The sequence below is a fragment of the Anser anser genome (assembly GCF_964211835.1).
Source record: "Anser anser genome assembly, chromosome: 20".
Classification (NCBI taxonomy): domain Eukaryota; kingdom Metazoa; phylum Chordata; class Aves; order Anseriformes; family Anatidae; genus Anser; species Anser anser.
Genome location: NC_139741.1, coordinates 3080257 through 3102006, shown reverse-complemented (window position 1 = coordinate 3102006; position 21750 = coordinate 3080257). Strand labels below are relative to the sequence as shown.

General features: G+C 57.7%; 1 protein-coding gene across 3 annotated transcripts in view; it reads right to left on the bottom strand.

The window, feature by feature from the left end:
• The window catches only part of TBX4 (T-box transcription factor 4), a 44585-nt gene extending 23648 nt beyond the window's left edge, over positions 1 to 20937 (bottom strand). Inside the window, exons 1-7 of one of the 3 annotated variants that reach the window (XM_083806303.1) lie at positions 17590 to 20937; positions 16848 to 17045; positions 16523 to 16616; positions 14812 to 15072; positions 12607 to 12914; positions 8136 to 8294; positions 7135 to 7229 (exon numbers count right to left, since the gene is read on the bottom strand). In XM_083806303.1, the coding sequence (XP_083662429.1) occupies positions 7135 to 7229; positions 8136 to 8291 (251 nt within the window). In that variant the 5' untranslated portion in view covers positions 8292 to 8294; positions 12607 to 12914; positions 14812 to 15072; ... (1 more) ...; positions 16848 to 17045; positions 17590 to 20937. Of the gene's footprint in view, positions 1 to 7134; positions 7230 to 8135; positions 8295 to 8628; positions 8646 to 9476; positions 9932 to 12606; positions 12915 to 14811; positions 15073 to 16522; positions 16617 to 16847; positions 17046 to 17589 lie in introns of those variants that run through there. The other 2 variants (XM_083806304.1, XM_083806305.1) reach the window with 2 other exon arrangements.
• Between the last annotated feature and the right edge of the window lie 813 nt (positions 20938 to 21750).

Below are 21750 nucleotides of genomic sequence, written 5' to 3'. Positions count from 1 at the left end.
CGAGGGGATGAGCGGGGCCGGCGCCGCCCGGCCACAGCCCCGGCTAAACCCGTCCCCACCGCTCGGTGCAGATGAAATGTAGCAAAAACAGTAAAAGCCAGGAAAATAAACAAGCAGCACAATTCTGTAGCCCTCCCAAGCTTCAAAGATGATGTGCTAGTGAATTATTTGTTCTGATAATGAAGCAGTCATTGCTTAGCTAAGTTTATGCTAGGCACATTTTATCTCTACATGATATTCACAAATTGTTTTAAAATGAACTGTTAGAATAAGCATCTCTTGTTTATTTATTTATTCTATTACTATCCAATCCCCTCGACCATGGAGCAGTTACTGACATGGAGCCAAAGCTCCTATTATGTTCAAAAAAAGTTTAATTAATGTGTAATTGGTTGGTTGGGTTTGGGACAGAGTGATAAGAGGAAGGCTTTGCTTTCATTCGGGGCAGCAGTTCCCAGCCCTTCGGGTTCTCCAGGCCTGGCCACTCCATGGGCATCTGACCTGTGTCCCGGTCCTGCTGTGAGCAGCACGGTAGGTACAGGATGCCCGTGGTGCTCCCAGGTCCTACAGGGCCTTGGGGACAGGGGACAGCAGCCAGCAAAGCCCAGAGCATCAGGGCTGATCAAAGGGCTGGAAACACTCATCCGAGCAAGAACCACCCCGAGCTATGCTGCTCGCCAGGACATGCATGTCCCAAGGACATGTCTTGGCACTGCTGGGTGATGGGGTGGCCTCTGCATGCCCCTCGGTTCTCACCCCCTTCTGCTCCCAAGGGTCTGGTCCTGCTCAGAAGCAGACATTGCCGATGCTCCTGCTGAGGAAGGGGCCTTCTTCTGGCCCACCCGCAGTAAGTAAGGAACTTGCCTGGTGTTTCTGTGGGGAAAACTGCTTGGAAACAAGGCTCGTGAGTCCTGCTGGAGCAACCCAAGTCACGTCCTCACCAGAGGCTGAATCGGTGCTCTCTGAAGCAGACTGGAGCTCACCGTGTGTCCCGTGGTGTGGATGGTGGTTCTCATACTACCAAGGGCTTTCTTCTGTCCTCTCAGGGGTAAAAATGTCCCATAGCCTGTCAGACATTCAGAAGCTGAAGTCCTGTTTTCTACAGGGCTTTCAATGGAACAAGGATTTTACAACCCTTGACTTTGGGGCGACCAAGTAAAGTGGCCTTTAAGGGACTGGCTGGTCAGGAGCTCCAGCACAGCACTGTCTGGGAAGGTGACGCCTATGGCAGTTCAGGTCATGAAACAATCAGGAAAAAAATATAATAAAAAAATCACTCAACATCTTGGCCAATATGCCATATCACGGCTGAAGGACCACCTCCTCAGAAGTTGCTGGGCATGTGGAGATGTCTCCAGTGATATTCCCTAAGCAGCAAGGCAGATCACACATCTAAAACGCCAATAATGAATAGCATAGCCCCAAACTCCTCGCGAGAATTGGTCATGGCTGCTTAAGGATGCTATTGCTCGTCTTCATTGTTAGGAGGGAAGAGAAAGAAATGAAATGGTAGAGCTTCAAGAACCACGTTCTCATTCTGATGACCTTTCCTCTTTTTCCTAATTTCCCTTCTTTTGACAAATATTTCTTCCCTTGACTTAACGCATCTCTAAATATAATATTCTCCGGGGCAAATTAAAACAAATTTGGGGATGTCAGCTGTTTCTTTTAGCCTTTTAAATGGCATTTCCTTTTTGATAGATTCTTGCTTTCAGAAAATACTTTAAAGAGATCAAAGGGTTTTTCAACAGGGTCCCATTTTCCCAGTGTATCCTAACCCTCAGTCCCTTATTTCTCTTATCACCCACGCCACTCCGCTATGACGCTCTGTATACAAAGTAAGAGCAGTTAACTTTGAAGTGCTGGATTAGCCCATGCCAGATCCTTGCCTCAGAATAACAAACAATACAGGTTCAACAGGAGTTCTCATCAGTAGTTCATTTTTCAGCCCCAAATTCACTGTCACTAACACAAGCAACATTGAACTCTCAGTCTATGGACAGATAGGAGAGATTTATCTGGTGGCAGGACCATGACCTAGTGATGAGAAGGTCAGACAGTTAAAGGATTTTTATATTTTGGAATGGCGAGGTTGTATTTTTTTTTTCTGGCTAGCACATCTAATTTTTAAATAAAACATTGTTTCTCACATACTTGAGAACTTGGTTAACTGCATGGCTGGTTTCACGGTCTAGAAACATTTCCTCTCTTTGCCCCATGGTGACTTGAAGCGTGGAAGGGCTTCTTGCCTCGGTGCTTTCATTTTGCCACACCGACGTTCGGCGGGGAAGGTCCCAACATGCAGGAGGACGGGAAGCATCGGCACAGGAAGCTTCACCGCAGGAAGAAACCACGCAAGAGCATGGCCGATGTCCCGGTGCTGCGTGGTTCAGGGAAAGCTGCCCCCTTGCCAGCCCAGCTCCCTCGGCCATGCAGGTCCCCCGGAACTTTCAGAGGAGCCGTGGGCTCGCTGCGGGCTTCGAGGCAAAGCTGAAGCCTGGGCAGTGGTGGGGATCTTCTTCCTCTGCTCTGGGTTTGACCAAACCCTTCCTGCAGCCTAAGGATGAGCGGGGAAGGCTTTGGGAACACGCTTAACTGTGAGCATCCCGTGCCTTTAGGAGACTAACAGCGAAGGTTGTTGTTGGAGACAGAAGCACATGAAAAACTAAAATCCCATCCCTGCCCTGCTCGGTGTGGAAGAGCTCCATCTTCCCTGCCAAAGCTGTCGACATCTTTAGCAGCACGGCCAAGAGCCATCACAGTTTGCTCCTGCTCCTTTCTCTCAAAGCAGGAGTTTGCCCTAACAGGGTAATTCCAGGACCCCGAATTTAGGACTAAGCAGATCAAACATTCCTTAAATATCTACTTTATTTCCAAGTTTTAAATTGATGGCTCACATTCCTCTGCTGATCTAGGATATTAAGGTTTGCTTTTGGATCAAAAACCTTGAGCAGAGATTCTTGTAACTGCCTCAAAAGATTCTGGACAAATATTTCCCTTTAATTGCAATGAGAACTGGGCATCCATATGCCCTACGGAGCCATGGAAAATTTAACTTTTAAAGGATTATTCACAGAGGAAAGCTGCACCAGCTTAGCCAAAGCATTTATACTTCTTCAAACCTTGATGTCCTAAAAACTAGTTTTATTTTGGTTTACTAAAGTTGATTAAGAACAGATTTTTTTTTAACTGAAATAAGCCACTCTTAAAATGAAACTCGAACATCTAAAGGGGGGTTGCGTCTTTTCCACACATGCAAGCTGCTTTATTGATTTTTTTCTGCACAATATTTTCCTACATATGCTTCCTAAAACCTGCTACCATGAAGACTGAGGCTATCTTTGTACCTGTGCACATCCTGCAGTCTGGCCAAAGCTCAGTTTCAGTATCTCAAGACCCCCGTTCACATCCCGGGAAGGTTGTGCTGCTACAGAGGAACTCCTTTCTCTCTTCAGTGACCGCTCAGGAAAATGTCACTAGGCATTCGTGAACTGCTAATTTTTACCGATTTGCCATAGGCTGCATCAAATTTTTTGTCCCTGGCAGTATCTGGAGAGAAACTGCAATGCTGCAAAGACTGGCACCTTGGAAAAAGGAGTGAAGAGCGAGAGCTAAAGCAAGGCTAGCAGGAGGCGAGAAGTCCTGAGCCAGGGAGAGCGTGTTCGTGAAGCTGAACTTCCTGCACAAACGGGGTTTGGAAGCTGGGACCTAACAAAGAATTACGAAAGACAAAATGGGTTTTGCCACAAGGCTAAAAAAAAAAATAATCGCAATTGTTCAGTTAAATGCCATCACGTTGGACAAGCAGAGTGATACTGAGGTCCCTCTGTTGCTGCCCGCGGGGCTGCTGGGCAGGTACACGGGGCGGCTGCGCACCCTCAGCTCCGCTGCCCCTTTATTACCTTCACATCGATTTTACTCATTTCATCCAGCGGCACCTCGCTGCCTGGCAAACGGGGGGGGCTTTCTGGGGGATGGAAACCTCGACGGGGGCGCTGGGGCGATGCCCACACCGCGGTCCCCCCGCGGCGGTGCGGGGCAGCGGCTGCGGCCGCCCCGTCGGGGCGGGGGCGGGCGGAGCTCCGCGGGGCCCGGAGCACGGAGCCCGGAGCCCCCTGCCCGGTGCTCGGTGCCCTCTCTGCCTCCCCCCACAGCACCCAGAGGCGGTCCCCAGCCCCTCGGGGCAGCCCCGGGGTGCCCCCGGCCGCGGGCAGCAGCGTAGCCGCAGCGAGCTCCGCTCCGCACCCGGCCTTTAAAAGCAGCGAAAGAAAATTTCTCCCGAGCGCAAATTCGTAATTAGAGCAAACCTCAAGCAGGGGGAACAAGACAAAGGGCTGATTTATGGGCCGCAGCGTCCCATCCTCGGGGCTCCGCGAGGTGCAGGGTTTTATGTACGGAGGAGGCGAGCGGTTTTACGCAAAGTTCAGGGAACCTTGCTAACATAAACTTTTTATCTTTTGACGATCCTTTTAATATAAAATAATCTCTTTTTTTTTTTCCTCCCTCCCACAATGAAGCAGCCGAACATTAAAAAGATAGCGAGCGCATTTTAAAGATGTTTCCACTTTATAAATCAAGCTTTCTTGGCAACAACACGATTTCTATTGCAATGCTGAGCTTGCTGTGTTCTCCTAATGTCTCCTACAGATCAGTCCTAAGAGGGAGTAATAATCCCCCAAAGTAATTCTCAGCCCTAAATTCTCGATAATTTATAGTTGGCTCGTTCTGAGGAGCTCTACGAAGAACGAAACGAATGACCCCCCCCCCCCCCCAAGTTATCAATATTTGCCTTGTTTATACAGAAAGGCTATTTTACACCGTTGCCTTGGAATTAACGCTTCCGCCGAGCTTTACATTTCCTCTCCACTGAGTGAGCTTGTCATTAAAGTCACTGTTTTGTTGTTTGAAATTTAAAAATCAGGCTTCGATTTCGTTTCGTTTGTGCCCCTTGAGGTCAGACAGACCGACACTCCGGCGATTTCAACTAACGGCATTCAGGGGCATCTCCGTGCCTGCTGGGAGGGGGATTAGAGTCCTAATTAGTGCCTGCAATTAGCCGCTTTCCCTCCCCCTCAACGCTAAATGCGAGTACGTCCAAATCTCCATTAACCGTCATTTTTTAATTGGGTCGAGGGGAGGTTTATTATTGCTCCTTTTTTCTTTCTTTTTTTTTTTTTTAAATGACTCGGCCGAAATAAAATCTGCACCAAGCACGGATTTTCATTTCGTCATTTGTTCCCTGCGCCCCCCCTCCCCCGCGCCCCACTTCGCGCGTGGCCCCGGCCTCGCTGCTCCTTTTTTTGGCACCCTTCACAGCTGGGCACGGGGAGAAGAAACGAAGCGACTGTTTTGTTTCATGTTATTCGTCGGCATTTCAGCCCCGGGGTCTTTTTTTTTTTTTTTAATTATTATATATTTTTTTCCTTTTTCCCGGTACAAGTTTAAAATGGTTTTAGCTGCACTGCGCCGCCCTGATTTTCACCAAAAGAGAGTTTGGTTTGCTAGCTTAAAAAACAAAATTTTGTGCATCTTGGGGTCAATCCTTCGCCCGCTCTGTCCCATGCACACGCTCGGGAAGGTGACTACGTGTGCACTGCCAGCTCCGGCGGACAAAGAATGCGGGACTGAGCCCTATACATATGGATTTGTTTAAACAATCCACGTTAAGACTTACAAAGAGATAACATGCACATTTGGGATGCTTAGGGTCTAGAATTTGGTAAAGATATTACATGTCCCGCACAGACACACTCAGATACTATAAATTAAGGGTAAAATATCTGAGGTCTTGATCCCCTCGTCTTAGCTGACTTAGGTAGCAGACCTATCAAAATGAATCCGGCTCTTCCCAGCGCTAGAAGCTACAGACCAAGCCCCAAGATTTTACATACCAAAACACGGCGTGGTAAGGACTGAGTTACCTGAGCAAGCATTTCATACGCAGGCCAAATAACAAATAAATCGAGCATCCCCTCCTCTCTGGGGGGGGACTACCGGGGATATTACCGAAAGCATCCCCACCCTGCCTGGCCGCTCTGGAGCAGAGGGAAGGTGAAGGAGCCGCTCATGGCCCCCCAGCAGGGTGGGGGCCGGGGAGGGCACTGGGACACTGGAGGAGACAAGGAAAGACCCCCCCGCACCCCGACTGCTGCGCTCGGAGGATGAGGACCGCAGGACAACCGACAGCATGCGTGCAGATTGGGCTTTTTTTTTTTCCTTTTTTTCTACTCGCTCTTCATTATTCGAGTGCCCTCCTCCACGTGGTGTAAAATCAGCAATTACAGGGCACAGCAAAACATGCAGCTGGATGAGAATTAAACGCGTTTTAACACCCAGTTCTGGCATTTTTTATTTTCCAGCAGCAGCGATGCGAGCTGGCTGCCGCAGAAGCCAAGGGCAGATGTTTCGGTGCCCGCAGTGGCAGCTGGCTATTTTTGTTGGGACCGGTCTGACTCCTGGGCTGGTGATTTTCTGAGGTTTGTGTGTTAATTCTGCTCAGAGCAGCGCGGGGTGGGCAGGGAGCTCAAGGCAGGCGCAGGGACGGTTCCCAGCCCTCCCGCCCCAGCCCGGCTTCGCAAGCTGAAGATGCTCTGATTTGGTAAAAATCATGAACGTTTGTCTGCTCTCAAGAAAATGCAGAACTTTTCCACACCTAACTGACCATAAGGTAGTACCTCGCACTCTTCCAGTTTTGAGATTAAAGCACATCCTAAACATTCATGTTGCAAACATTTTAGTGCAAAGTATCCCAACACAGCTCTTACTGCATTGTGCAAAGCAGGGGAGTGGGGTTTGCTTTGGAAAAAAATATAGAAGTGGAACTACTATCATGCCAAAGTCTTAAAAATATATATATAAATAAATAAATAAAAAACAACGAAGCGGTACCAAAGGGAATCGAGGCTAAATTTATCAAACGACTCCGCAACTCTTTCCAGCACCCACAGGCTTATTGCTGCCCCACTCGAACACATGCACAGCTTACACAGAAAAAATGTCCTGAAATGTGCGATCACGATCATAATTTTGTAAAATGCCACCGACCGCAGCAGCTCTGCCGTCCCCGAAGGGTTCGAGCAGGACCATTTCGTACGGCTCGGAACCCAACGGTGGTCGCGGGGAATTGTCACTAACCTGCCTGCCTTGGTTATGATCATTTCGGTGCCGGCTTCATGAAATTTCTTCCATAGCTCCTTCTCGTGGAGATAGACTTTGATATTTTCTATTGTCTGGAAAAATAAAGATAGTGAGAAGAAAGAGCAGCACATGGCGAGGGGCGTTAGAGAGGGGCTGGAGGCGGCCGCGAAGCCCCAGCCGCGGCGGGAGGGCCGGGGCCCGAAACTTGCACCGCCCGCTGCCAAAAAGGAGAGAAACCAACGCAGCCCGGCTCTAGCTGCAGTTTCCCGTCCAGGCCGGGAGCTGCGGCCAGAAGGATTCTTATTTTTATTTTATTTTATTTTTTTTTTCGTAGGGGTTTGTGCGCCCGCATGGCGCAGACGGTCCCCGATGGCGCCCAGGGGCTCCCTGAAAGCGGGGCCGGGAGCAGCCGCGGGGACATCCCGGGGACATCCTGGGGACATCCCGGGGACATCCTGGGGACATCCGCGGCTCCTCCCGGCTCAGCTGAGCCGCGATTTCTGCGTTACTTTCCGCAGAATTTGAGGGGAATTGCGGGGCTGAAGGCAGAGAAACCGCGATGGCCCGAGCGGCCGCAGGCGACGCGAAGTTTGATTTAACCAAAAAAAAAAAAAAAATCTTTTTTTTAAATCAACCAAAAGGAACCAACGCCAGCCACCGCGGGGCCGGATCCTGCTCGGGAGGCGCCGGGGGCCGCGGGGCAGCGCCCGGGCTCGCCCTGCCAGCAGGAGCGCACCCGACGGCCGGCAGAGCGGCCTGTTCGCACGGGAACAAAATAAATAAACGAAGGACAAAAGGGAAAAAGAAAAATTAAAAAGCGCGATTCCCTGGCGATTTCCCCGCACCCCGACCCACAGCCAAGGAAGATGCGCGGCCGAGGGAGGCTCCGGCACCGCCACCCGGGGCTCCGGGGCACAGAGCAGCCTCTGCCCGTCCCGGCGGGACGCGGGGAGCGGCGGTGCCCGTTTGCCCGACGGCGCGGGCCGGGCGGTGCGTACCTGCTCGGGGTCGGGGACCTGCGGGCTGCTGAGCGGCGTGCTGCTCCCCCCGGCTACGCCGAGGACGGGGGAGCCCGCGGAGGAGTCCGCATGGCCGGGCGCGGGGGCTGTTGGAAACCCTTCCTCGGTTTCAGACAGGCTTTTCTCCTGGAGCATTTCCTTGGGGGGGAGAGAGGCGCACAATTAGCTCGCGGCACCGGGGGCCACTTCCAGCCCGCGCCCCCCGCCCCGGGTCAGGCCCGGCGGAGCGTCCCCGGGCTGCGCTCGGCGACACTGGCACGGGACGGCCCCGGCCCCGGGGAAAAGCCGCTGTGCCCGGCCGGGCCGAGCCGAGCCGAGCCGGGCCGAGCCCGCCTGCGCTCCCCGGGGAGCTGCCCACGCGTGGCTGCGCTCCCGCCTGGAGCTCGGCAGCTCAGAAGCGGCCGCAGCCTCCCCGCCGCGAACCTTTCTCCTCTCCCCTCCCCGCTGTTCGCCGCCGTGCGGGGCCCGGTACCCGTCGGGGAGGGCGGCCCGGGCCGCTCACTCTGCCCCGTCCCGTCCCGTCCCGTCCCGTCGGGCGGCCGCAGCTGCGGGGCTCCGCGACGGCGCTCGGGGCCGCGGGCGAAGCGCTGTGGCGTAAACACGAGGGAGTGCAGGGCTCCGAGATAAAAGGGCCCCTCTTAAACTTGGACGGAGACTGGGAAAAGCCAATAAAGATAAGGCCTGACAGCTCTGCCGGGGCTGCCGCGCATCAAGCCCGACTTTTACTGCGCGGAGGGACGCGGCCGCCCGCCCCGCTCCCCTCTCGAGGGAGGCTGCGGCTTCCCAGCCCCGGCCCTGCTCGCCCCGACACCGGCGCTGCCCTCGGGGAACGGCGGTGGGGCCGGCTGTCAGCACCGGGACGTGCGGGCCCCGACGGAGCGCTCCGCTCCCCGGCCCCGCCGGTCCTGCCCGAAGGGCCGAGCCCCGCTCCAGCCACAGCCGAGCTTCGCGGAGAGCCCTGGCCGTGCAGACGGACAGACGGACGGCTCGGCTCCGCAGCCGCCCGGGCACGGCGAGAGCCCGGCACCCTCCGGCCCCGAGAGCCCCGTTCGGTGGAACGGGACGGGGCTGGACGGGGCGGCCCCAGCCGGGGCCAGCGCAGGTGGGAGCCGGCGACCCCGAGGGCCCCGCCGCTGTCCGAGGCCGGGAGCCCGGGGAACGGGAGCCGGCTCCGGGGCGGCGCAGGCCGCGGGGGGCAGCGGGGCGGGCTGGCGGCGGCTGCCCCGGGCCGGGCCGCCGAGGCAGAGGCCGGGGCCCGGCGGGTTGCGGGGCTCCCACCCCGCGGGGCTCCGCGCTCCTTCTCCCCGCCCCGGGACTTACACGGCCGGCCGGGGGGCAGGAGGCGCAGCTGGGGGCTCCTGGCGTCGCCTCGGGGCGGCTGCGGCATGAAGGGCAGCCGCGGGGCGCTCAGGCCGGGCGCGGCTCGGCGGCCCCCGATGGCAGCGGCGTGCGGGGCATCCCCCACTGCGCGGATTCACTTTCCCTTGATCTTCGCGAAAAATGTTCCATAAAGATCCAGTTTGGGGCCTTTCGACTCCCTCCCTCTTTGTCTCCCCCCTCCCTTTTCCCTTCCCCTCCTGTTGCTGACGTTGCCGCTGTCAATCACGGCCCCACAGACCAGCTCTGGCCCGCTCCGCCGGGCCCGGCCCGCTCGCCCCGGCCCCGGCCCCGCGCCCACCGACGGCCCGGCCCCGAGCCCGGCACCGGCCCGGGGCAGCGGCAGCCCGGCCCCCGAGCCCCGGGCCCTTCCCGCGGCCTGCCCGGCCTGCTCGGAGCCCGGCGGCGAGCGGGGCCGCCTGTGGCGGGGAGGCCCCGGGGGAGGGGGACACCCCCGGCCCCGCCGCGCCCCCTCCTCCCGGCCCCGACGGGCCCGGCGCTCCCCGGCTGCCGGGGGAACCGGGAACGGGCCGGGGGCTGCAGCCCGGCGGCCGGCTCGGGAGGCCTCGGAGGCCGCAGGCCGCGCTGCGAGGGCCCGGAGGAGCGGGCCGGGAGCTGCGGGACCCCCGGAGGAACCGGGACCGCCCGGAGGGGCCTTAGGATGCGCGGCGCGGCTCGGCGCGGCCCGGCCCGGCCCGGCCCGGTCCGGGGGGGCTGTGCTTGGGGAGAGGTCGGCGGCCTCGGGCTTTCCCCCCGGTGCTGCCGCAGCGGGAGCTGTGCTGCAACGTGTCCCGCCGGCCCGGCCGGAGGATGCGGGCTGCTTTTCGGGTGCGGACGTCCCCGACCGACAGCGGGGAGGGGGGGGGGGGAACACGGCGCCCCCTCCTCGGCCGGAGCCGGCAGGAAGCTCTGCGCCCCGTCCCGAGGCGGGCAGGAGCGGGGCGGGCGCAGACAAAGCGGCGGCGAGGCCCGGGCCGCCCCCGGCGGGGCCGCCCCGAGGTGAGCGCGGCGGGGGCGGGGATGCGCTGCCGGTGCCGCTCAGCCCCGGGCAGGAGCCCCGGCACCCTCCGGCCACCGGCGCGGCCTGCTCGGGGTGCCCAGCGCCAAGAGAAACCCAGCGATCAGGGGGAGAAACCCCTCGGGAGAGCTCCCGAGCGTTGTCGCGACTCAACGGGCCACATCAGCTCTGCTGTCGCGATTCCCAAAACCGAGAGCAGCCCGCCCCCCCCTCAGCGCTGTCGTCGGTTCCGAGCGGCCTCTCACACCCGCCCGCAGCCGAAACGCGCCCACGTTGCCCCGTGTCCCGACAGCCCCGCTGCCGTGCCCTATATCGCGATAGCCCCATCAGCCCCTCTGCCAGGCCGCACCTCGCTCCGCGCCCGCGGGAGCCGGCGGTGCCGGGGGGGGGCCAAAGGTGCCCTGGGACAGCGCCCTGAGCCGCCGGGGCTTCACGGGGCAGGATTTTTTAAATCGGGGTTTTCTTGAAAGTGAATTTAAACCCGAACTCACTCCCACCGTCACGTGGTGCCGAAATTGGGAACAGGAGCAGAGTAAAAAGTAAACTGGGGTCAACCTCTTAATGAACCTTTTTCCCACTCCTACCAAAAAAAAAAAAAAAAAAGAAAAAAAAAAAGAAAAAAGAAAGAAAGAAAGAAAAAAACAGGCCCGGGCAGGCCGGGGGATGCGGGCGAGGCAGCGACACGCTGCTCCCGGAGGAGCCGTGCGGGGCCGGGCCGGAGCCGTCGCAGGTGAGACCGGGCCGGCGGTGAGCCCCGACGTGAGCCTGCGGGGCCGGGGCGAGAGGGTCCGGGGCTGAACAGCCGTCCCGGTGGGTCTGCCCGGGATGGAACGGGACAGGCCCGGGCCGGAGCGGCGGTGGAGGCTCAGCCGGGCACCGCCGCAGCCCCCGCTCTGCACCGCCACCGTTCCCACATCGGGGCCGGGCTCTCCCCGCGGGCTGCGGGGCCCAGGGCCGGGCAGGGGGAATTTCGGCACCTTGGCTGGTGCCGGTCGCTCGGCTTTATTTGGGTTTCTCTCCTGCCACCCCTTCCTCCTGCAGCCGCGGACAGGGGCAGCGGGAATCACGGGCGTTTCCTGCGCTTTCCTACGTTAAATGCATTTTTTCCCCTCTTGGAGGAAAAAAAAAAAAAAAGGCTGGGGGGAGGGCGATCCCCGAGTGGGGAGGAATTAATTAAAACAAAGCCAAAGCCCCCCTCCTCCCCGCCAGCCCCGGCCCTCCCCGTCCGGGCTGCGGGAGCGGCGGTTTCGGGCCCTCTCCGCCCCGGGCCGGGGCTCTCTGCGCTCGGCGGCACCGGGACGGCCCCGCCGTGCCGTGAGGCCGGAGAAGATGCGGAGAGCCGCGGCACCTGCCCGCAGCGGGCTGGGCTCCCCCGGGGCTCCACCGGCCGCACCTCGAGCCCCGGGGTCGGTGCCGGTGCCGTCGGAGCTGGGGGCGGGGGGGGACCGCGGCCGTTCCGCGACGGAGCCCCCCGGCCGCGGCAGCGCCGGCCGCTTGCAAGAGGCTCCGGCAATTCACGGCGAGGCTCAAACCCAGCCCGACTGTCATCACCCGGCAGATAAACGGCCGGATCCCCGACGGCAGGGTGGCTCCGATTCGTGGCTCATCACCGCCGAGTCAAAGGAGCAGGCGAGGGGGAGGATAAGCCCTGCTTTCAGGGCCCGGCGCTCCAACCCACTCATCACTGTCACCGGGCTTGCTCATGCCTTGGCCCTGAACACCGGCGATTAATAAAAGCTCCCTGTCGCTTTTCTCCACTAATTACACTCGCGCGCAGGCTGCGGGCCGGGAAAAGGAAAGGCTGCGGGCTGCGCTACCTGCCGCCCGGCCCCCGCGGCTCCCTCGCTCTTGCTTCTTCCCCCCCCCCCCCCCCCCCCCCCCCAAAAAAAAAAAATCCTACGCAAGAGGAGACGAGGGCAGAAGCGAGTCCCGAGCCCCGCGGCCGCTGCCGGCCCCGACGGCGGGGGGACGCCGCGGCCCTGGCGAGGCGAAGGCAGGACCGAGCCTCGGCCGCGTTAGGTTGGCACAGATTTCTTGGCTGGAGCGGAAACTCACCGGTTCGCACCGCTGCTGAGGGTTTGAGCGGCTGAGGACTGAGAGAAACTTGCCGAATTTGGCCCGTAAAACCGCCGAAGGCACGGAGCGTAACCCTGAAATGTGCGCGTACGCGGGAGGAACTACAGAGCATCAGAGTCGGGCTTCTAAACAGGGACAGTGCCAAATTTCTAATAACTGTGTAATATGCTTATTTATACCATACAAGGACTTACAAACCTCATTGTGCATAGCAGCTGGGTCATATTTCTTTATCCTTCCATTCCTCAGGCTCTTTTGCCAAGAGACTGGTACCAAACACTTCTAGGCTGAAAGGGAAACACAAAACCAAATTGCAAAGAAACGATGACAAGAAGCAAGGGTAAGATACGCTCTGACATGCGGCCCTTTAATCTTAAGCATCTGCCTAAAATAGATGCGCTGAGGGGGTATTGGAAATATGCACGTCTTTAAATGCAAGTGATGCTCTGCTTCTAAATCGTTCGAGCGAATTATTTGCATGTGTTTGCCTGACCTGGGCACATTCGTGTGCTCTCTGGCCGTGTTTTAGCCCATTAAGTAAATATTTTAACGAATGTTTTAAAACGTTGTAAAATGGTGCCTTACTCAGACTCGCACCGAGCTCTGCCGAAACGGGGTGACTGAACGGAACGACCACATCCGACTGGGCTTTAAATATTCGGGGGGGATTCGATAATTTTGTCACGGCGTACCAAGTGTACTTACCCTCCTGGAATTTCAAGGTACGCTACGCAGGATGCGAAACAGTCAAGGTTCGTTATGCAACCAGTAAAATTAAACTTTGAACGAATATTTATCTATCCATAATATTTTTTAAAGTTTAAGCATTTTGCAAATTAAAATAAACAATTGTAGAATTCTTTTAATTTTTAAAACTAGATAATTTTGTCTGACTGCTCTGGATTTATATTTTTCAAAATGTTGTCTTGTTATTCTCTAAAATAGCATTGAGAAAAATAATATTTCAAGTCCGTTGCACATTTTGTGTGGAAGAGACTTCACTGTGAGCTTGGAGACAGTCTTTGTAGGAAAGAATAATGCAGAGATCAGTGCCCTGGTAAAAATTACACCGAGCTAGCCTTTCCCAATGGTTTTTCCTAGCCGAAGGTCTGATTTCACTTCAAAATTTACCAAAAAAAATTGCCCCATCTACTCCGCAATTGCTTTTTTTATTTTTTAATGAAAAAAGCCTTGGGGCTGCAGCATGCTGGAGCAGGCCAACAGGGCCACGCCAAAATGGAAATAGGGGCTTAAAACACAACAGCCAAACCGAATGCCTGGCGCTCAGTGCTTTAGGATTTTTACACAGCCTGGCTGCAGGCGCAAGGGTGGCTTTGTTCAGCTTTGTTCTGCTTTGTTTTACTTTGTTCCTGCACGAAGCCATCGCAGGCCGAGCAGGCCCTGCCACCGCCACCGCATCCCTCGTGGCCGCCGTTTACGGCAGGTCAGGGGGTCAGCACCACCAGCACCCAGGGGTGCCCACGGCCGAGGCCCACGGGTGGCGGGGCTGTGGGTGGGAGCGGGGCAGGGTGCACAGCCCCAGGGCCGCTCAGCGCCCGTGGTGGAGCTGGAGGAGGATGCCCACAGCCCCCTGGTTAGGCTGCTCGCGAGCACATGGGCTGGGAGCAAAATCGAGCGCATAAATCCCCCGAGTGACAATGCTGCGAGTCACCTCTCACCAGGCAGGAAGAAAAGAGAGGCTTGTCCCGAAAGCCTCGCATCAGAGCGGGGAACGTCCTCACAGCACTGCACACCGAGCGGCGCAGGCTCAGAGCACCGCGACTCAGCACGGCACGCTTGGCATCGCGCACACATCCTGCGCAGGGGCTGGGACATCCCTGGGGCTGTGCGGGGCACAAGGAGGTTTTTGCTATGTCCTGCAGGGTGAGCGGGGGCTGATGCTTGTCTGGGTGGAAATTCCCAGCACGAGGGATGAAGGCAGCTGCCCAAACACTGGGCAAAGACCCAGCACCAGCCCTGACACGGCCCCGCAGCAATAACCAGGGACAGCCAAGTGGCCACATTTAAACACCACGTCCACCATGCACCCTCTCCCCCGGGACAGATCCCAGTGCCCCGGGGCTGGAGCCAGGCAGCAGAGCAGCGTGTGGGTGCCTGTTGGTAGCGCCTGCTGAGCACCTCCGTGCTTCGGGACGAGCCTTCAGCCCACGCTCTCGTGTTTACCTTAGCGTCCTGTTGCTATTTAGGCAAAAGCATCCTCAGCCATCCACAACGCCGCCACCTCCCAGGCGGGCGCACGCAAGGCCCCTGCTCCCGGCCGGATCCTGCGGCTCTTTTCAGCCAGTCCAGTGGAAACACTGCAGTGCTGCCCACGGGGAAACCTCCTCCTCCTCCTCCTCCTCTCTGGAGCAGGACCAGACCCTGCCAGCGCCAGCAGCCCCACACGCAGCACGGCCACATGTCGAGGCTCGGCGCTCTCGCTGCCTACGGGGGAGACATCACAGCTTTGGGGCTCAGGGGACACACCAAGCCGAGGGCAAACACGGAACAGGGGGGTGTAAACATTTGCCAGGTGCCTACGGGAGAGGGGTCTGTCCTGTCCCGGGTCCTCGCCAAATCACCCCGGGGCAGATTGAAGCAGCAGGAGGCTCTGGGGGCTCAGGAAGGCTGGTGTGGAGCAAAAAGGGAGGAGGGAAAAGGCAGAAGCAGTGCCTGTGGAGGCTGCCAGCCGCAGCACGACAGGCTCCCGTGCTGGAGCAGGGAGGCACAGGGACACGTCCAGACGTTGAGCTGCTGGAGAGGCGGACGGAAAGCACCCGAGGAAGGCGAGGTGAGGCAGAGGAGCTGGGGAGGAAGGCAGCGGGATGGGGGCTGCAGGAGGAGGACACCCCAGGGAGAGGTCCATGGGGCAGCATGGTGACATCGGGTTTCTCCCCCCATACATCGGGACGGAGCAGTGTGGGGCTGGGGGGAGCCCTGGGAGGCTGCAGGGTGGAAGGGAGGGAGGAAAGGGGGAGTAAAAGGCAGCGAGCGGCTCCTTCCCGGCAAGCAGGTCGGCAGAGCCTGCCAAAAGCCACCACTGCGTCCCATCAGGACACACGGGGATGGGATTTCCTGTCAGGCTTCTCCCATAAAGCTTCGGACTGGGTTTGGTTCCCAGTAAGGGCCCTCGCATTGGCCTGGGGCACAGCTGCATCCCCCTCCTGCCCCACTGCCACCACGGGTGGAGCACAGCCCTGGGGCTGCAATGGGGCCGGGCCAGCCCAGGACAAAACCCCATACCCATTCGGGACATTTTCCTCCTCACCCAGCGAGCACACTTACTCTGAGAGCAGAACACAGCCTTCAGGGTGCTTCTGCCCCTGGAGTAAGGGGGGAAAGAGCCACAAAAAGACATCGCCCCTGCTCCTGGGGGGGGTTCTCTATAGGAGTAAATGGAAAGGGAAATGATAGCAAATAGGGTCAGGCCCAGAAGCTGGGAATTTCCTCCTAGGGGGACAAGACTTGCTGTGGGACCCCAAATATGCTGTGGGTAGAGGGAAGGGAGCGGGGGGGAGTGGGAGCAGGGGGTGCTCGCCCCCCCGCATCTGCCCCGGCTCCAGCGAGTGGGGAAAGGATGGCTGAGAGTCATTAAAGAGAGAGACAGGAAAACCTTGCTTAAAGAGCTGTCTGGGAAAGGGGCCATTTCAGGCCTGCTGTGTGCGAGTGCCAGGGATTTGGGGCCAGAACAGACAATTGCTGAACGTTCCTCCGGGCTCCTGCAACAAGCGCCTCAGCCAGAGGGGTGCGAGGGGCATGAGGAACAGAAGGGCCCTCTCCTGCCTGGGATAGGGACCAAGCCAGCTCCTTCAGGAGAAAGGAGGAAAAAGGATCCCCAAATGAGAAGCTCTGAGCTGGCTGAGTCAGCCCCGGCTGGACGGAGGACATTGCAAACCTGCACCTGTATCAGGTGATGGGGCCACACGGGTCTTGCCCTGCAGTGGGAGCAGCCAGAGGGATGGCAAAGAGGCTTCTTGTTCACTCCACACCTGTAATAAATTGATGGGACGATATTTTGGAGCAGCCGAAGGCTCGCAGGGAAGACAGCAGATGCTGCTCTCATCCGCTGAGCCCCCATTGCTCTGTGCAGGGGCTTGGTGTCTCCGCTATGCCCCGCGCTTTGCTACGAGCTGGGGAGAAGGGAGCTCTGCCCCCAACCACGGCTGCTGCTCCCCTATGACCGCTCCCATCCTGACCCACAGAAAGCTGTGGTCCCTTACCCATTTCCCCTGGTTTGCCATCCTGCGTTGAAGCTCCATCTGTAGAAAATGTCAGAAACCTCGGTGAGTACTTTGTGTACACAGACCCTTCCCTGCAGCCTTCGCTCAGCCCTCCAGCGGTGGAGGACGCTGCAGTTTGGACGCCGTGCCGGTGCAATGGATGGCTGCTGCAGACACCACGAGGCTCAGATAAACGCTCTGAAACAGATGAAATCAGCCGTGAACACCCGATACTCATTCCCACAAGGTTACGGTAAAGGTTGGGAAACGAAGGAAGTGCTGCACTGGCATGCTGGCAGCGAATCAAAGAAAATGACATTAATTAAAGCATATGTTAGGAATAGGAAATTAAGCTAAAGCAACATTTCATCTATGGCGTCTTCTCTGGGCACTTTAGAAAGGGTATAAGTTTACTGAAGAGAAAGAGAAATGAGGAGGCTGGTGCAGAGAATAGATGTGTGGGAAGTTAAAAGAATTAGAGCAGAGTTTTAAAAGCTTTAGACTATACACTGGAGGTCATGTGCACTCCCCGTATTTATTTTGAATTGTGAGTGAAAGGGAGGGCTGCAAGTGCCGGCTGGCACTGCAGGGAGCTTGGGACTGACACGGCACCCTCGGCAAGGGGCTCAGCCCTGAAAACAAAATGCACCCCGCAGCAGGCTCAGAGGTACCGTGGCACCCAGATTTATAAGAGATATGTTTTCTCATTTTTTTCTTCAGTTCAAGCAGCCCCAGAACTTACCAAAGCTCAGCACGCAGCCCTGATGGCACCCAGCAGCATCACTGTTCCCTTTGCAGTGGGGAAACTGAGGCACAGCGTGACAAACAGCACCACGCAGCAGCTGCAAGGCTGGGGGTACCAGCTGGGGCTGCACCCCAAACCTGCAGGGAGCACAATGTCTGTACCCCAGCCCCGTGACCCTCCTGTGCCACCCACCACCAGGCCACCACCACCCACGTCTCCCCAGGCCACCACTGCCCATATGTCCCTAGGTCACCAGGCTTTCTTCCAGAGCATCTTCAAGTCCTCAGCAGTGCTGGGAGCCAGGACACGTGGCAGGACGGGAACAGGGCAGACTTTGTGCCTGCTGTGTGCCCACTCCTCGCCTTCCCTGCTGCATCCACCTTGCAGCTGGGGAGCGCCACGGGCAGAGGAAATGCTCGAGTGACACGCTGCAGGAGAGGGAAAATGGGAAGCAGGCTGACCCCGGGCCGGGCGTGCTCCTCCCGCACGCTGCTCTGCTTTCAGACCGGCTGCATTTTTTCCCCCTGAGCCATAAATTGCGTGCTGGGGCCGGCGGCGGCCCTCGCGCAGTCGCCCGCCCGCTTTCCCACCGCCGCGGCCCTGGGATGAGTTATGAGGAGCGAGCGCCGTGGCCAGGGCTTCACTCCAGAGCCCCACCACGAGGGAGATGGCGCAGCTCCCTCCGAAGAGCCGTTTTCCTCCCGTTTCCACCCAGAACTGTGCTGCAGCCCCAGCAGGGACCCCCGGCCCCACCACGGGAGCCCGCTGCTCCTGGGGCTCCTCCGCTCCCCATCCCTCCATGGGCAGCAGCCGTGGCACGGCGTTCACCCCCGGCGAGCAGGCAGATGGCTTGCTGACAGCTTCAGGAACACCTTGTAGCAGTTGCGGTGATTCCCGAGATCCATTGCTTCCCATTTCAATTCACACATCATGATTTCTAAACCTCAGCCCGCACCTTCCCGGCACGGCTACCCACCTCCCCTCCGCCACATCGGGAGCAACAGGGAAGGGGGACAAGGGGAAGGGGGCAGCAGCACCCATCCCGTCCCACCTCGGGCACCACCTCCTTCCACAGCCTGGGGCGAGTCCCTCAACCTGCCAAAGAAATGGGCACAAGAAGCCAAATGCCATCACCGGGCTGGAAAACACCCCGAGGGGCTGGCGAGTGCTTTTTAGGGAGCCCAGAGCCGGGCATGGGGTCCCCCAAGCCCCCCCAAACCCCAGTGTGGGCACGAGGCGCCGCACCTCACACTTTGTGTGTCCCCCCACACTGCACGGCTTGGCCTCGGGGCGATAAAAGGAGTATGTTTTTCCAATTAAAAGAGCCAGATGCATTTTCCTGCCAGTATTTAGTCCAGCCTAACATGCAATGTCTACATTTTAACCTTGAAGAAGCCTCTAGAGACGCTGCAAAATAAATCAATACGAGTCCACGTGCTGGAAAACAGTACCAATAAATAACTTCAGAGCAGCTTTTCTGTTTACTGTATGAAATTCCCATTCCTGGCCGTGCTCTTCAAAACAGCTTCACAAAAAGTAGGAGAGGAAAAGAAGGGCCCGAACCTCGGCTGGCAGCGTGGGGCTGACTGCAGGTGCAAAGCCACTTCCCCACCAACCTCGGTGCTGGGATTTGGGACAGAGATTGCCAGCGCAATATTTCAAAAAATATTAACTAAAAAAAAAAAAAAAAACACTGCAAAGCAGCCTACAAGTGTGGTGGAGAGCCATGGTTTCCCCTGGCAAGGAAGGTGCTGGAGCAAAACCCGTGCCGGGCACACAAAGCCCTAGGTCCCCAGTCCCCACAGACGCACCAGTTCCCCCTCCTTTATGACAATAATAAATATGTCTTTAGCCTTAGCATAAAAGAAGATTTACAGGAGCCATTAAAAGGAAACTTATAAAGGCATCTTCCTGCATCCTGTGGTGGAGAGGTCTCATGTGGGAGGCAGGTGGGGCTGCGGGACCCCCGCACCCTCCCTCGGCGCGCAGCCGCAGGATGGAGCGCTGCTGGGGGCACCCCCCGCTGAAGCGGCCACGTGGCTGCCGCCTGGTGGGCTTGGGGTGGGAGAAGCAGCTTCTGACCCATCCCTGGGAACAGACAGCCTGAGGTTGCACCTCTTAAAGCAAAACCTGACAAATCTGCACCCCCAGATTAACAAGGATTGCACCCCAGTGAGTCCCGGGTGCCCTGGTCCGTCTGGCCCCTGGGGATGCTCTGACCTGAGGTGCGAAGAGAAGCTCAGGATGGGGATGGATGCCAGCCTCCTGCTGGCTGCCACAGCCTGTACCAAATGCAGCAGGGACAGCTGCAGCCCAAAACATAGCAATATCCCGTGGGGGCTTACTCACAAAAGGCTGGGCTTGATCACACCGTGCTGCCCTGCGGCCCAGGACAGATGGGAAGGCAACTCCCCAGGGGAGCCCACTTGGGGACATGACACCTCTAGGGAAAGACAGTGACCAGCCGACAGATAAACTGAAGCCATTCTCTTCACAACACCCTATTTCTGCTCCCTGTCACCGGGCAGCCAGCACGGCTCTGCCGGGCACACACCGCGGTTGGTGCCAGGGCTTGGTGCCAGGGCTCAGCTGCACGCAGTCCCAGTCCCGCTGTGACGGGGTAAGTACTCGCACTGCAGGGTAGCAGCCAGGGCCAGCAGCACCTGCAGGGACCCGTGGGCTCCCTTGGGAGCTGGCCCTAGAAGGAAATGAAGCCTTTTATGCTGAGACTCAAGAGTAAAACTCTGCTCTCCCAGCCTGGCTCGGAGCTGCTCCTCCAAAATGGCTGGGGGAGGCAGAGGAAGCTCAAAGGGGCTCCTTGGTCTTGGGAGGCCACGTGGAGAGAAATCAGAGCCTCTTGGCTGTGTCTCACACCCCCCTCATACCCCTGTTCAGGGATGCCACGTGCCTAAAACAAGCAGGTGCCCAGCACCCACAGGGTTGGGCAGCCCCCACTTGCTGCCGCCCCTGCCCTGAGCCCAGCCCTGACAGCAGGGCCCGATCTCACCTCGCTCTCCCCCTCCAGGACAAGCACAGCAGAGAACCGTGGGTGCTCCTGCTGACTTGTACCCCCCTGGCACTGGTCTCGGTGGGACCCCGCTCACCTCCGAAAGCTGCTGCAACACAGGCACCTCCACCAAGGGCACGGGCACACTTCGCAGCCCACCGCTGCCACATCCCCGCAGGGTTTCACTCGCGCTCAGTGTGGATGAAGGCTTCTGAGGTGCCTCTGAGGTCTCAGCAGGGAAAACACCAGAAGAGAGCCTGTCAGAGAGGAGCAGGGACAGAAGTCAACCAGATTAGGAAACTCACTGCAACCCCATGCATCAGGCAGGTCTGGTACCACGGCCAGCTTCTCAGCAGCTCAGTTTCCACCAAAGCACCGAAGTCACCAACCTCTTGGAGTGATCAGCAGGTTGGGTGCTGAGCCCCTGCGGCCATGCAGGAGGTGCTGAGCAGCAGGTAAAACCCCAGCCCTGCGCCCACCTGAGCAGTTTGTCCCTAAACCAAGGTTCAGGGGGAAGCCCAGCCTCTGCAGCAGCCATTCCCATGGCCACAGCTGGTGGGATTTTTGACTTTATTATTACTATTTTGTTTTTTTACATGAAATCACCCTTTCCTGGACACCAGGAGAAGCCGTGTCCCAGAGTGGGGAGGGCACAAGGACTACGTGGAAAGGGCCACACCACAAACCCGCAGCAGGGAGATGCTGCCTCCTGGTCTGCCTCACAATCCCACGAGCACATCGCTGTCCTGCCTTGGTGTCACTGCTCCTGTCCCTGTCTGGGGCATCCGGGGCAAGGGACAGCCCCATGGTGCCACTAGCCGAGTGGCAGGCATGGTGTTTGTCACACGCCTGCGAAAACACGTGGTGAATATAAACTGGACAGATTTAGCGACTGTGGGGCCTTCTGTTCTTCCTTACATCTCTGGACCATTTCCCCACCCCTTAAATGCTTTACATTATTTATTATGTTTCATTTAACCCCAGCCACGTCCTCCAAATAAAATTTATTTTGCAGCTGTCATTCAGGTTTACTCCAGCCTTAACCTCATAATCCTATTGATTCCCTCATTATTCTCTGGGTGCAGGATTGATTTCATGCCTCCTGTGTTATGGAGAAGACTTTGCTCATTAATCTCACGCACGTTTACAAA